The sequence below is a fragment of the Nomascus leucogenys genome, chromosome 7b (assembly GCF_006542625.1).
Source record: "Nomascus leucogenys isolate Asia chromosome 7b, Asia_NLE_v1, whole genome shotgun sequence".
Classification (NCBI taxonomy): Eukaryota; Metazoa; Chordata; class Mammalia; order Primates; family Hylobatidae; genus Nomascus; species Nomascus leucogenys.
The window spans coordinates 79,106,523-79,120,831 of NC_044387.1; the positions used below are offsets into that span (position 1 = coordinate 79,106,523).

At 37.5% G+C, this 14,309-nt stretch overlaps 1 protein-coding gene across 7 annotated transcripts in view; it reads left to right on the forward strand.

The window, feature by feature from the left end:
* Window positions 1-6,466: 6,466 nt before the first annotated feature.
* RXFP1 (relaxin family peptide receptor 1) overlaps window positions 6,467-14,309 on the forward strand; it is a 121,041-nt gene continuing 113,198 nt past the window's right edge. For 3 of the 7 annotated variants that reach the window (XM_030815219.1, XM_004088545.3, XM_004088547.3), the window contains exon 1: window positions 6,467-6,778. Coding sequence is in view for 2 of the 7 variants with exons in the window: in XM_003257903.4 (XP_003257951.1) it covers window positions 6,664-6,778 (115 nt within the window). In the remaining 5 variants the exon portion in view is untranslated. The remainder of the gene's footprint in view (window positions 6,779-14,309) is intronic. The other 4 variants (XM_003257903.4, XM_004088544.3, XM_012507956.2 and 1 more) reach the window with 4 other exon arrangements.

Genomic DNA, 14,309 nt, shown 5'->3' on the forward strand with positions numbered 1-14,309 from the left:
TTGACTTAATTATGGAAACTGTTATTTTTACATGACCATCAGGTTTAAAAACTACTGAAGCTCTATAAATCTTTGTATGTAGGTCACGCTATGGTTATGTTTAATATGATAAAGTATAACTTGGTGGAATCTTGAAACCTCTTGCCCCATCCTCTAGAGCTGCACCATCCAACGGGGTAACAACCAGCCACATGTAGCTACTGAGCTCTTGAAATATAGCTGCTCCAAATTGTGCTGCATAGTAAAATACATACTGAATTTTAAAGATAAATAATAAACTGTTAGTTATTTGAGAAATCTCCAAACTGCTCTCCAGTGGCTGAACTAATTTACATTCCCAATGGATTCATTCACACTCTAAACATCAGCATCACACAATATACCTTTGTAACAAACCTGCACATGTACCTCTTCATTCTAAAATAAAGGTTTAAAAAAAGAAATAAAGTATCTCATTAATAATTTTTATATTGATCACATGTTGAAGTAATATTTTTAATATCCTGAGTTAAAATTTATTATTAAAACTGATTCATCTGTTTCTTTTTACTTTTTAAGTATGGCTTCTAGAAAACTTTAAATTGCATCTGTAGCTCACATTGTATTTCTGTTGGACCTCCCTGTTCTAATGTCAGTGTGTTCATGATTAACCACTATTAAGATTATGTTCTTTCTGGTAATGTATTGTGTTTGCATGCCTTCTCAGTCATACAAATCGTAATAGCTGACTTACTTCTGTTACTCAATAGCCTCATTTACCTAGAGTCTCTGCTCTTTCTCATCTTTTGTATCATATGGTCATGAAACTAGTTTTCTTAGTTAGTCTCCTTTTGATCATATCACTCCATTGCCCAGAAATTGAAGAACAGGGAAGCCTTAGGCACCGGTGGTGAGAACGTAAATTAGTACAGCAAGTCCTCACTTAATAGCATCAATAAGTTATTGGAAACTGACTTTACGTTAAAGGACATACTGTATAACAGAACCAATTTTATCATAGGCTAATTGATATATAAACAAGAGTTAACTTCCTATGGCTACAGTTTGCAATTTCACTTAAAGTCACAGTTTCCAAGAACCTGTCAATGGCATTAAATGAGGAATTGTTATATAGTTACTGTGGAAAAGAGAATGAAGGTACCTCAAGAAATTAAAAATGCACCTAACATAGGATCCAGCAATCCTGTTACTGGAGATATACACAAAGGAAAAGAAATCAGTATGTCAAAGAGATATCTGCTCTTCCATGTTTATTGCAGCACCATCCACAATAGCCAAGGTATAGACTCAATCTAAAAGCCCATCTACAGATGATTGCAGAAAACTAGATAGATAGATAGATAGATAGATAGATAGATACATACATACATACATACATACATACATACATACAATGGAATCCTATTCAGCCATAAAACAGAATGAAATCCTGTCGTTTACAGCAAAATGGATAAAGCTGGAGAACATGTCATGTGAAATCAGGCAGATGCAGAAAGACAAACACTGCATAATATTATATGTGGAATCTAAAGAAGCTTGTTTCACAGAAGTAGAGAGTAGAATAGTGGTTACCAGAGGCTGGGAAGAGGTTGGTTGACAAGTACAAAGTTACATTTAGACAGGGAGAATAACTTCTGGTGTTTCTGTTACACAGTAGGGTGACTATAGCAAATAACAATGCAGTGTATAGTCGAAGATATAGTTGAAGAGACTAGAAGATTTTGAATGTTATCACGACAAAGCAGTGATAAATGTTTAAAGTGATAGAAGGTAATTACCCTGATTTGAACATTATAAAATGTATGCAAGCATTGATACATCACATAAGTATGTACAATTACCATATGTTGATTATGAATTTAAATTTAAATTTTAAAATAAAAAATAATCAACCTAATGTTTGACACTCTCCAACAAGTAATTATTCCATAGCTCTCCAATACCAATTATGTTATTTTCTGGCCATAAACCCATCCAGACCTGCTATTTGCACATGCTGAGCATTTGCACATGCTGAGCATTTGCACTCACTTGTCTTTGATATGAAATGTTGTTTCCATTACTCTCTCTCAGTCTATGTCTTTGTCTTCCACACTCAGTACACAGCTCTCCTTCTCTAAAAACCCTTCCATACTTGACCCTACCCGACCCTCCAAACCAGGCTCCTTGATGATCTCTCATATCTCCTTTAATACATTATGTTCATGGCATCAATTTATATTTATTGATAGATGTAGAAAAAATATATATCTCAGACAATCAGCTATGTGAATTCTGTTTCCATAATTCATAAATTATCTTAAAGCAGAGTATCATATTTCATAAAATGACAGGGCTATAATGCAGCTAAAAGAATGACTGTTTATTTTGCTAGTGAGGTAACAAGACTAAAGCTTTTAAGTGACTTATCAGAGTTTACATGTCTAATTAGGAGCAAAAGTGGGACCAGAACTCCCAATGTTCTACTGGTATTCCTGGAACAAGCCACTTTTACTTTTCTAATTTATTCTGTCTTCCAGCATGTAGGAAATACCCCGATATAAATCAGGTAGTCTCAAATGAAGCATGAAGAAACATCAGCAGGAGATAGTGCCCAAAGGAGAGAACATTGAGATTATCAGGATAGGGCAAAGAGCACCAGATCTCCAATGGGTTGATCCCATGGGGTGAAAAGCAGGCTAGATGATAGGCAAGTGAGTGGGCTTAGAGACAAGGCTCCAATCATAGCAGAGTGGCTGAAGTGCAGTCAAGAAATCTGAAGCAGCTGAGGCTTAACCACAGTGACTGAGCATGCGCCTTAAGGTTGTGAGAGAAGAGTTAGAAAGATGGCTGCTTAGGGAGCACACAGGTTACCAGACATGAAACAGCAAGGTTAATTTCCAGATCCCACCCACTAACCCAGTCAACAGACTATATCGCTTATTTTATCCCATCAGTCTTCATAGATAGTCTAGATAGAATGAATCTAAAGCTTGAATATATTCAATTAAGGGAACTAAGTAAGACAAAGTTAATACTAAGCTCTGCCCAGAGTTTGCACTTACCGTGTAAGATGATACAGAGATGGATAGATAAGGGGCAACACAAAAATCCACGTGGCACTTGGCTTACAATGTAATGGTTGATTTTCTGCTAAAATGACAATAGCTTCTGGTCAGTTTTCATCTAGGGTGAAATTGTTTAGATTTTATATAAAATCTTTTCTGAAATACCTGTGCCTACTAACTGTCTGTTCCAGTTGCACATTTTGCTAGCTATCACTCCCTAAAAGTCATTTCAGAATTGTTTAATTAATGCTAAATCAAGCAGCTAGTATTTTTGGTCTGACACGGAGGTGATGAATTCCTCAAGGGTCCTGCCTGACTGACAGCTGTCAACTAGAAATGGATGCATAGAATGAACAATTTGGCAGCATGCATTTTAGCCTTTAGATTGCACTTAATATTTTTAATGTATGGTTGGTTTACTATTATCTGAATATCTCTACATGATGAAGCTCTTATTGAGGTTTTACCAGCCTCTTGCACTGGGACTTCTCGGGTCTACAATAAAAAAAAAAACACATAATAAAATGGCTTTTTCTACTGTTGAAAATGGTGATTGTGAATAGGTGCAGAAACGTGGACAGAAGCCCTCAAGTGTCATTCCCCAGTTTTAAAACATGATGCTGAAAAAAAGAAAGTTGTGGTTTATTTCCGTCGTGGTAGGATGAAAAAGCCACAAGATTACTGTGGATGTGTATAGTGCAAACAGGTTAACAATGCTTGTTTGCTTTGACTCACTAGGTTGGTTTGAGAAGTAATTTTCAAATGGGTTTTGTTATTCAAAGAGCCTCAACGAGGTTTTAAGAAGAGATTCAAAGATAAGAAAGGGTATCAGCCTCTATTAGCCTATGTCTAGGGTGGAAACCCCTGACATGCTCAGCCAAGTGGAGGCATTGACATCACAGATTCTATTGGGCCCGGAGTGCAAGTTTATAATTGAACAATGTAGGCAGGAAGCGAAGGCTAAGAACATACACCATCTGTTTGTTTTTAAAACTCTAATGTGTGTCTTCAAACTGCAAAACAAGAGAAACACACTTTAATTCAAATCTTAAGAAGAATTCTATTTCAGTAATCTGGTAAAAAAATAATAATAATAATAATACCTAAACATTACTTAGGGGAGTCTTTTGCTACAATGCAGTGGTTCTCAACCAGGAGCAATTTTGTCCTTCAGGAACATTTGCCAACGGCTGGAGACACCTTTAATTGTCGCAACTGGAAAGTGCTACAGGCATCCAATGGGTGGAGGCCAGGGAGGCTACTAAACGTTCTACAGTGTAAAGGACAGCCTCTCACAATAAGGAATTCTCCAGCCCATAGTACAAACAATGTCCAACAACGATAGACTGGATTAAGAAAATGTGGCACATATACACCGTGGAATACTATGCAGCCATAAAAAATGATGAGTTCATGTCCTTTGTAGGGACATGGATGAAACTGGAAAACATCATTCTCAGTAAACTATCGCAAGGACAAAAAACCAAACACCGCATGTTCTCACTCATAGGTGGGAATTGAACAGTGAGAACACATGGACACAGGAAGGGGAACATCACACTCCGGGGACTGTTGTGGGGTGGGGGGAGGGGGGAGGGACAGCATTAAGAGATATACCTAATGCTAAATGACGAGTTAATGGTTGCAGCAAACCAACATGGCACATGGATACATATGTAACAAACCTGCACATTGTGCACATGTACCCTAAAACTTAAAGTATAATAATAATAATAAATAATAAAACTGAAAAAAAAAAAAAACAAAAACAGTACCTGCCTCAATGTATGGCCAGGGTATGCTAGATTCACTTTTGGGTTTTGCCACCAAAATACTTCTATAAAACTAATATGCCAGATTCACTGCCTTTGCCAAAAATAAGACAGAAGTGACACCCTGAGAAAACAAACAATGAAAATTATTCATTCAGATAAACATCTATTTTAGTAAAACCTAATAGATTCTTAATAAAATGAGAGGTGATTTGGAAATTTTGCCCTGATAATTTGAGATTAAAAATACATTGTTAATGAGTACTTCCTGGCTACCCACGCACTAATTGTATGTATCTGTGATATTCGCTCAGGCAAAATTTTCAAAGTTTGCAAAATAACATCAGAATGATTTTGAAGACCTCTGTATCAACAGCTTACTTTTTATTGACAATTCCCAAAGCAAGTTCTTCAATTTTACTATTAAGAAGCTTCTTATGGGTCCCCCTTCTGAAACTGCCCTTGACATGTTCCACAGCATCCTTCCAAAAAACTGTTTCTAAATAAATTTTTAAAAAATCCATGAACCACTCACATAATAATCTTAAAATACTTCAAGTATTATTAAAAATAGTGAACATTTTATGGGACTAAATTCAGTTAACCATAAGCATGTCCATCAAAAGAACAGTGTCTTCACTAAATAAATCTACTGCTAAATGAATAAGGACTTGTGAAGATTTCTATATTAAAATTCTTCTTTCATGGAATTAATTATATTTATGGGGGGAGGAAGCAGGGTTAGTATAACCTTTTAGCCTTTATTTAGAAATAGGCTTATTATATTGAAGTCAATGATATACAGATATGTAATTCAAGCAGATTCTACTTGTGTATCTACAAGTAGGGAGCATTAACCTCAAAAATAAATTCCTCATGTCAAAGGGCTACTACTCATTTGTTCCAGAAATTCATTAGCAAGTTGAAAAATAAGAATGACCCAGTCTGGTTAAAAGAAAACGCAGTCTACAGAAATGTTCATTGCATTTTCATACTTTTCCCCCCACTGGTCAAATAATAAAAATCATCATATGAATGACACTTAGTAATCACCTATAATGCAGTAGGACCTACACCCCTCACTATGCCCTGTGCTGGCCATCACAGCTACCTTGTTGCATACATATTTTGCTCCAGAAAAGCAAGGCTCAGCCAAGAGTCAGCACCTGCATAACTCTAAAGTCACAGGGGACCTACAATTCAAACCCAGGCCAGCTTTGCTCCAGGACATCCAGTGACATATCATGGTCTCCACTATAGCAAAATTCACAAGTTCAAAAGGGTTTTAAGTTGTTGTATTCCTTTGTATTCTTCTTTCAACAATATCCTATTGTTCGAATTCCCAAACTCAAAACAGTTTATAAACGATTGCTGTAGTTACACTTTAATTCCTGCCCCACAGTTACTTCCACAAAGGCATTTTGCCCTGTGTAATTCCATTCTTTTCCTAGTCTTATGTCATAAGGGGAAAAAATATGTTTTTGCTTGTGAGATATCTCTAGCTCAATTTCTTTCTGGTAGTGTGTCTTTGATCAGTTCAGACATTTCTCAGACTTCGTAAACACCCTCGTTTGTAGATAGCGTATGTGTTCTCTGAAACTTTTTATTGCTGTTCAGCTTTGTCTGTGTGTGTGTGCGCGCGCACGCGTGCATGTGTGTAAAGAAGGAGATTAGGACATTTAGAGAAGGAGGGCGGGGAGGAGAGATCCTGAGAATAGAAAGGAGGAAAGAAAAAAAGAGGAATGGAAAGAGACAGAGAAAGGAAATGGGAGTGGAAGGAGGGAGGACTGCTTTGTAGCTGCTAAGATTGCAGACAGAAATAGCACACAACCACTGTGAGTTGTATGCGATTCAGAAACCAAGACCAAATTTTGCTCACTTTCATTAATCAGTTGCTCGCAGAGAAGGAAATGACATCTGGTTCTGTCTTCTTCTACATCTTAATTGTTGGAAAATATTGTAAGTATGCTCATATCTAATTTTGTATACCTTAGTATTTTGTGGAATAACCACAAGCACAAATGTTTATTCCTTATATTTATGCTTTTAAGATAAAATGCACTTGCTGATGAAATTGTAATCTCACTTCAGAATTGTTCTTCTTAGTATATGTCTGGTATTTGTATTAAAAACCATAATATCTTACCATAGTCAATAGTGAAGCAAGACCGATGTGCTGTGTAAACCTAGGCTCATAATAACCAATTCATATAATTGATATTATAAGCAACATTATAATATTTAAAGAGTAGTAATTCTTAAACTATATTCAAGGAATATGTTCATTGAAAAAATCCTGGGAAAGTCCTCACATTTGTGCCAGCTTCTGTGTAGTTGTAATGCTCTGTCACCCTTATCCTTTGTGATTTGCTATCATAGGTGTGCTTCTGGGCAGGGAGATGCATTCATAAAACTCTTTTTATTTAGCAAGGTTTATCACTGTTCCTTGAAAGAAAAACAAGGGAAATCACAAAGCAATGAAAAACATAGGCACAAAAGAAGCTCCAAATGGGCATGTTATTTTTACTATAATGACAAATTTTGTTTTCTCTATGTGTGCTGTGGTTTATTTTTCAGAAAATCTTTTTTAAATTCAAGGGAAACAGTTGTTGTGTGTTAAGCTCCATTTGAATTATAGTACGTAGATAGAAATAAAGTGTTTTTGTTTCTTAGGTAATAAATGATCAAAAAGTCAAAGCCAAACCAAGAACAAAACTTTCTGGGTATCTTTAATACTTTATGATTCCGGGAATGTGGGCTTTCACTAATTTAGAAATTGAGCCTTTTTATAGTACTGTGTCTCTTAAAAGTTTGCATAAGTTTTGTTAACTCTGAGCTCTTCTATTAAGGAATGTCTCAGGGTAACTTTCAATCCTGACTCTCCCAATTGTAATGTGTCAAAGTGATTATATTTTCCTTTTTCTTCTTCTTTCCTCCTTCCCTCTACTCCATCTCATCTAGAGTTAAAGGACAGCATCAAACCCACAGAAACTATTCAGAATCCTGGGGAAATATTCTAGTCCTAGCCTTCTCCATCTCTAATCTTGATTAGTGACATTCCTATTTTTTAACTGAAGGGAAAACAATAAATTGCAAACCACCATCAAAAATGTAATGTTTCTAATTATAATTCCATGTTTAAACTACCAGAGCTTTTGACATTTGTGGCCAACAGCTTCAAAAATTAATGCCATATTTTACCACCCCTATTCCATTTCAGTGAAATGAATAGATTAAATAAGCCAGAGGAATATTTCCAAAATAGTCTTTCTAGTATAAAGAATTTAAGGGTATATAAAAGGTGTTTAGGGCAGGTTGGGAAGCAACTTTGGCCACTGTATCACCAGTCATTTCAGGTTAGGAAAAAAATTCCATGTTTACCTGTACCCTTTTGTTAATAAATTATTTTCATGAGCAGAAAATAATAATAATGGTGGTGATGAAGATGCCAAAACCCTCTGTCTCTTTAAATTTAACTTCTCTTTTGATTCAAAAGAAAATTTGGGAGTGTAGTGTAAGTTGAGAGCTCCAAGTTCTCATCCTTCCAGGCCTTCCCCAGGAAATGAGGGCATAAACATTTGCAGCAAAGTTTGGCAAGCCAATTCCTGGCTACATGGTATTAACTGCATGTTAGGGTGGGGGAACACTTGTCAGGGACCCCCTGAAATAGCACTCACAGCCATGGCTCACCTTGAGTTTAGCCCCTCACCCAGGCCCCACCTAAGTGAGAATTTCCTGGGCACATAGCAACGGAAATCAACAGCCACGCATAAGGACAAATTTTTAAACCTCTGTGAATGCCCCATGGTTGTTGTTTCTTTGTGTGTTTGCTTTGTTTTGTTTTGTTTTGGTTTGGTTTGGTTTGGTTTTTTATCTACTTTCCTGTTACGGGAAAGGCGATGTGGTATCATGGAAGACACCTAACCTAAGATGCTTAACTGCACTACCATGTACCGGTTCTATGGTTTTCAGCAAATGATTTACCTCTTCTGAGCATGTGAAATGGCAATCAAATCCTTTACCCTGTCTACCTCTCAGAAACCCTGTGTTCCGTTCTTTATTACAAAAATTACCTCCTGAATCTTCACAACAACTCTATTATGTGGATACAATTAAGCACACGAGGTAGGACATTCAGTGCCTTGTCACAAGACTCGAGCTAATAAATGCCAAGATTGGAATGCTTTCAAAGCCCATGCTCTCTCCCCTAGACCATGATAATTCTCAGTAGCCATAATGTGTATAAATGGGCTTTGAAAACTATAAAGCCTGTTACAGACGTAAGCAACTATTAGTCATCCTTTCAACCAAAAATACCTATGCATGCCAGAGCAGTGACCATGCTTTATTCACCTATCTTATTAAAGTAAGCATGGTCCCTCCTCTGAAGGGATAGAATGGAGAAAACGGCACGTTGATCTAGAATTCAATTCAATAAGACAAGTGCAAAAATTGAGGTCCACACAAACAGAGGTGACATTAAGACTTAGAAAAGATTTCCTTTTAGCCTTGAGAATTTTTCATTCTTTAAAAATCCTTCTGCCCATAGTCTAATTAATTGTATTGTGCCAATGTTAATTTTTTAGTTTTTTAATGTACTAAATTTATGTAAGATGAAGGAAAGCTGGGTGAAAGGTGTATGGGACCTCTCTATACTATTTTTTCAACTTCTTGTAAGTATATAATTATTTCAGAATTCATGGTTAAAAAACAATCCCCAGGACAACTTGTATTATAAGTTCTTATCAGAAAATGCTGTATTATTTCTTAAATGATATCACTAAGCAAAACAATTCTTTTACTTAATGTTTTAGATAGGCAGGAAACAAGTGAAGACATAGTAAATAGAAGGAGTTCAAACAAGCTTGATCCACTTTAGTATTTTGCCAAGGACCGGCCCAGCATAGTAAGGTCTTCTCTTTCAGACTCCTAGAGACACTTACCAGGCTACCTGGCCTTTGCTTTGGATCCCAGCACTGGCATATCTTGTAACAGTTTTCTTCTGTAACTATGAAGAAGAGAAAAGGAAGAGACAATTCCAGAACAGACCACTAGCTTGGTTAGTACATGGAAAAAGAAAATGTTGGCATATTTATCCAATTCCAAAAGATGGGAGAATAAACATACCAATATGCAGACCACGGAGGTATACTGTGTTCCACCTTATACTTTGGCGGGCGGGTTGGGTTTTTTTTTAATTTGTATAAATTTATGGGGCATGAGTGCAATTTTGTTACATGCCTAGATTGCATGGTGGTCAACTCAGGACTTTTAGGGTAACATGCATGGTACCAATTAAATAACTTCTCACCACCGTATATTGTGGAGGCTGCTGACAATTTTGTATTGTTTTTACTACATATTTTGAATCATATTTTTAAGTTTCAAATGGAAGGAAAATTAATGAATCTGTGCAAATTCACCCCGATCTACATCAAGGGAAATTATTATGTTTGTGAACTAAATAGTCTTTCAAGCACAATTTCACACATTGGTACAAACTTGTTAAACTAAAATGCCTGGAGTTGAGTATTCTAGTTAGGTTTAGCTTTCTGTCTGAAAAACTGTAAGCATTTAGACCATTTGATTTCAATCCTTATGTTTACGGGTGTAGTTGTTTTTCTATTTCCCATTTATTGAGAGGTCTCCATGGATGAGGAACAATGTAAGTGCTTTACAAACATGATCTTATTTTATTCCTATAATAACCCTATGAGATATTCTTGCTTTACAAAATAGGAAACAGAGAATGAGAAATATTTGGTAGCATTCCTGGCACCACTTCTTAGTATTGTTGCAAAGGAGATTTGAATCCAAGTCTATCTCCTTAAAAAGCCTATGCTATTAAACATGATTCAATGCTAACACTTTCTTAAATTATAATATAGAATTTAAAGTGACTTTAACAGACCCCTGACCTAGCTCACTGGCCTTCAAGCAAGTTAGATCTTTCTCTATTTTAGATATTAATCCATAAAGATATATTGACCAGCCCAAGGTCTCAAAGCTGGTAAATCCAGGGCTTCCACCACCTACGGTGAGGGCCTCCCCATCCAAGGCAAGTTTAACAAATCCATGCTAGGAGTTTATATATCTCCTCTAACGAGCTGGTGCTATCTGCTTTGTATACATTCCTCAGTGTACACCAACAACTGATGAATTAGTATATGTAAATAATTTGAATACATAGAAAGCACTTTTGTTTGCAGCACATGAAACTTAGCTATACATACAGCAAGTGCCAATAAATATTGACTTAATTCCTACATTAGTTTACCTCTCCCTCCTTCTGGATATTTTATTAGCCCCACAACCCCAACAGCTCTATTTACTGCCTATGTGTAGTGATCCAATACTCTTTCATCTTTTTAAATTCTACAGCTTCATCTATTTCTGTGATCAGAACAACAAGGACCCAACACTAAACCAAAAGCTCTTTCCTTCTTTGGAGATAAGCAGGGGCAAGTTGTGAATATTTCAAATTTAGGTTTTGTTCTCTGTCACAACAAAAATAAATGTCAAATGGAAAAGGGACAGTGTAAAGTGAGATATCGTGTTGTTCATGTTAGAACTTGGTATTTTCCTACTAAATAACTGTATTTTATAGCAACCTGGATATTATATTTGTTGTTAAATAGATTCATTTTATAATTATTTCAGTACTACCTAAATTAACTGGGTCTCCTTATTTCTTCAATCTTTTATGATAATGAATATGCCTTTTGGAAATCATAAATGTTTTCAAAAAATTTCTGAGAGTTAATCTTTGGGAATGGTACTCTTGGGACTTTTCACCAGCTGGTCTAGGCCACCTGGAGCCCTTGCCTCTGGCCATTGTGCCAGCAACTCTCTCCACCTCTCTCTCCCCATCATTCTTCCTCAACTCCTCCTCCCATATTGCTCCAGGAACTCAAGTTCTCATTGAGTTCCTATACAGATGGACACAGCTCTCTCTCTCCTTAGCTCCTGTTTCCAAATGCAATCCTAGGTCTACATTTAGACAGGGTGCTCAGTTGAACCAAAATATTACCCACATGATTAGCTACAAATGAAACAACAGACAATATGATATATTCTTTAATAGTAAGATTCACACTTAAAAAAACAAAAAGCTGTTGAGATTTTAAACAATTTTTTTGTTAGAGGATTGAGTATCCACTTGAACTAAGAGGCCATATAATTATATGAGTTATTCCATTGATTAAAACATATAGTTGGCCAGGCATGGTGGCTCACGCCTGTAATCCCAGCACTTTGGGAGGCCAAGGCAGGAGGATCACTTGAGGTCAGGAGTTCAAGACCAGCCTGGCCAACATGGCGAAACCCCGTCACTACTAAAAATACAAAAGTTAGCCGGGCGTGATCGTGGGCGCCTGTAATCCCAGCTACTCAGGTGGCTGAGGCTGGAGAATCGCTTGAACCCAGGAGGCAGAGGTTGCAATGAGCCAAGATCATGCCACTGCACTCCAGACTAGGTGACAAGAGTGAGACTCCATCTTCCCAAAAAAAAAAAAAAATATATATATATATATATATATATACTGTTGCCTCCTACTAATCTTTTCCCTTGGTTCTCATCTAATTCATTTAAGGAAAAAATGAAGTTTCTTTTTCCACTTCCCACAGTCTGATCCTCGAGTAAATTGCTATTACTTAGACAGTTTCTACTTAATGTCGCTCAAGTACTATTTTTAATTTCAGTTTCATAAAATCAGACTTTTTTGAGTTGGAAGGCAAGGTAAAGCTATAAAGGACAACATTCTCATTTTTCACATAGAAAGAAACTAAGGCCATATAGCTGTGTTCCCTTTAGTTTTCAGCTGTCTTATTCTTAATTCACTTTTAAAAGTGGGTCTCCAAATTTCATATGTAAGACAAAAAGGGCAAGAAATATCAAAAGGGTAAAACAGGAAAGAACCTAGACAGAAATTATTAAAATAAATTTATTATCTACCAAAATTCTAGCGTCAATGATTAAGACTTTGCCAATACACTAAGCTAGTATAATCCCTCTTCACATACCTACCTTGTAGAAAAACATTTAAATCATTCTTACAACCAAGGAGAGAAAGGTTCTCATTGCGCCTGCCCATCATCATGTTTGCAGCCAGGCCCAGAGGAACTTTAATGAAAGGGACTTTAAAAATGCTTAGAGTAAGGCGGGGGGTAGTGTCTCATGCCTATAATCCCAGCACTTTGGGAAGCCAAGCCAGGTGGATTGCTTGAGCCTAGGAGTTCAAGACCAGCCTGGGCAACATGGCGCGACCCCCCATCTCTACAAAAAATACAAAATTTAGCCAGTCGTGGTGGTAAGCATCTGTAGTTCCAGCTACTCGGGAAGCTGAGATGGGAGGATCGCTTGAGCCTGGGAGGCAGAGGTTGCAGTGAGCCAAGATGGCCACTGCACTCCAGCCTAGGCAACAGAGCAAGACCCTGTGTCAGAAAAAGAAAAAAAAAAATGCTCAGAGTAAGTCAACACCCAGTGGATGTCTTCACTATTAATATCTCCTCTCCAGTCCATGCTCCTATCGTATTCCCCAGATAATAGAGTCATCTCTAAAGATGCAGCCCTTTTCATCACATGCCATGCAAATCATGAATCTGGCCCTTGGGGTCACCCCTCTAAGGTGATAGAGGCTTCATGTGCCACAGGTTGAAAAATGAGACTGAGCATTGCTACAGCAGAAGAAACTTTGCCAACTTCTCAGGAGTAATTTATAAACTATCAGAATCTCTCAGACACTTCTAGTGTCCAGAGAAATGCCCTCTTTTTTCTGGGTGCCCCAGATAATGTAGGCACCAAATACCTGTGTGCTTCACCGCTCCCATAACCTCTTCATTCCCACCAAAAAAGAATGCCATCTCTTCTGTCTTTCTGCCTATGCAGGTGCCAGAGAGGGCGGACAGTGGAGGCCCTGGTCGTAGGGAGTCAAATATCCCTAACCTTACTGTTTTCTTCCCTCTCCCCACCCCAGCACACACAGTTTCCTGAGATAGAGTAACATGTTTCAATCCTCACCTTTGTGGGGATTGAAAGGACACTCACAGAGCAACACAGAGCATCCTCACTGTTATGTTAAACGACCCCAAGATATTCATTCCTGATATGGTAAAACATAAATCCCACACTGGTCGTAAACTCTGCTATCATGAAAGTCTGATCTCTTTTTTCGCTTGCTTGTTTTGTTGTTGTTGTTGTTGTTGTTTATGAGACAGGGTTTTGCTCTGTGGCCCAGGCTGGAGTGCGGGTGTGATCACAGCTCACTGCAGCCTCAATCTCCTGGACTCAAGTGATCCTCCCACCTCAGCCTCCTGAGTAGCTGGTACCACAGGTGCATGCCACCACGCCTGGCTAATTTTTGTATTTTTTGTAGAGATGGGAGTTTCACCATGTTGCCCAGACTGGTCTCGAACTCCTGGGCTCAAGCCATCCGCCCACCTCAGCCTCTCAAATCTCTGGGATTACAGGCATGAGCCACTGCTCCCAAAC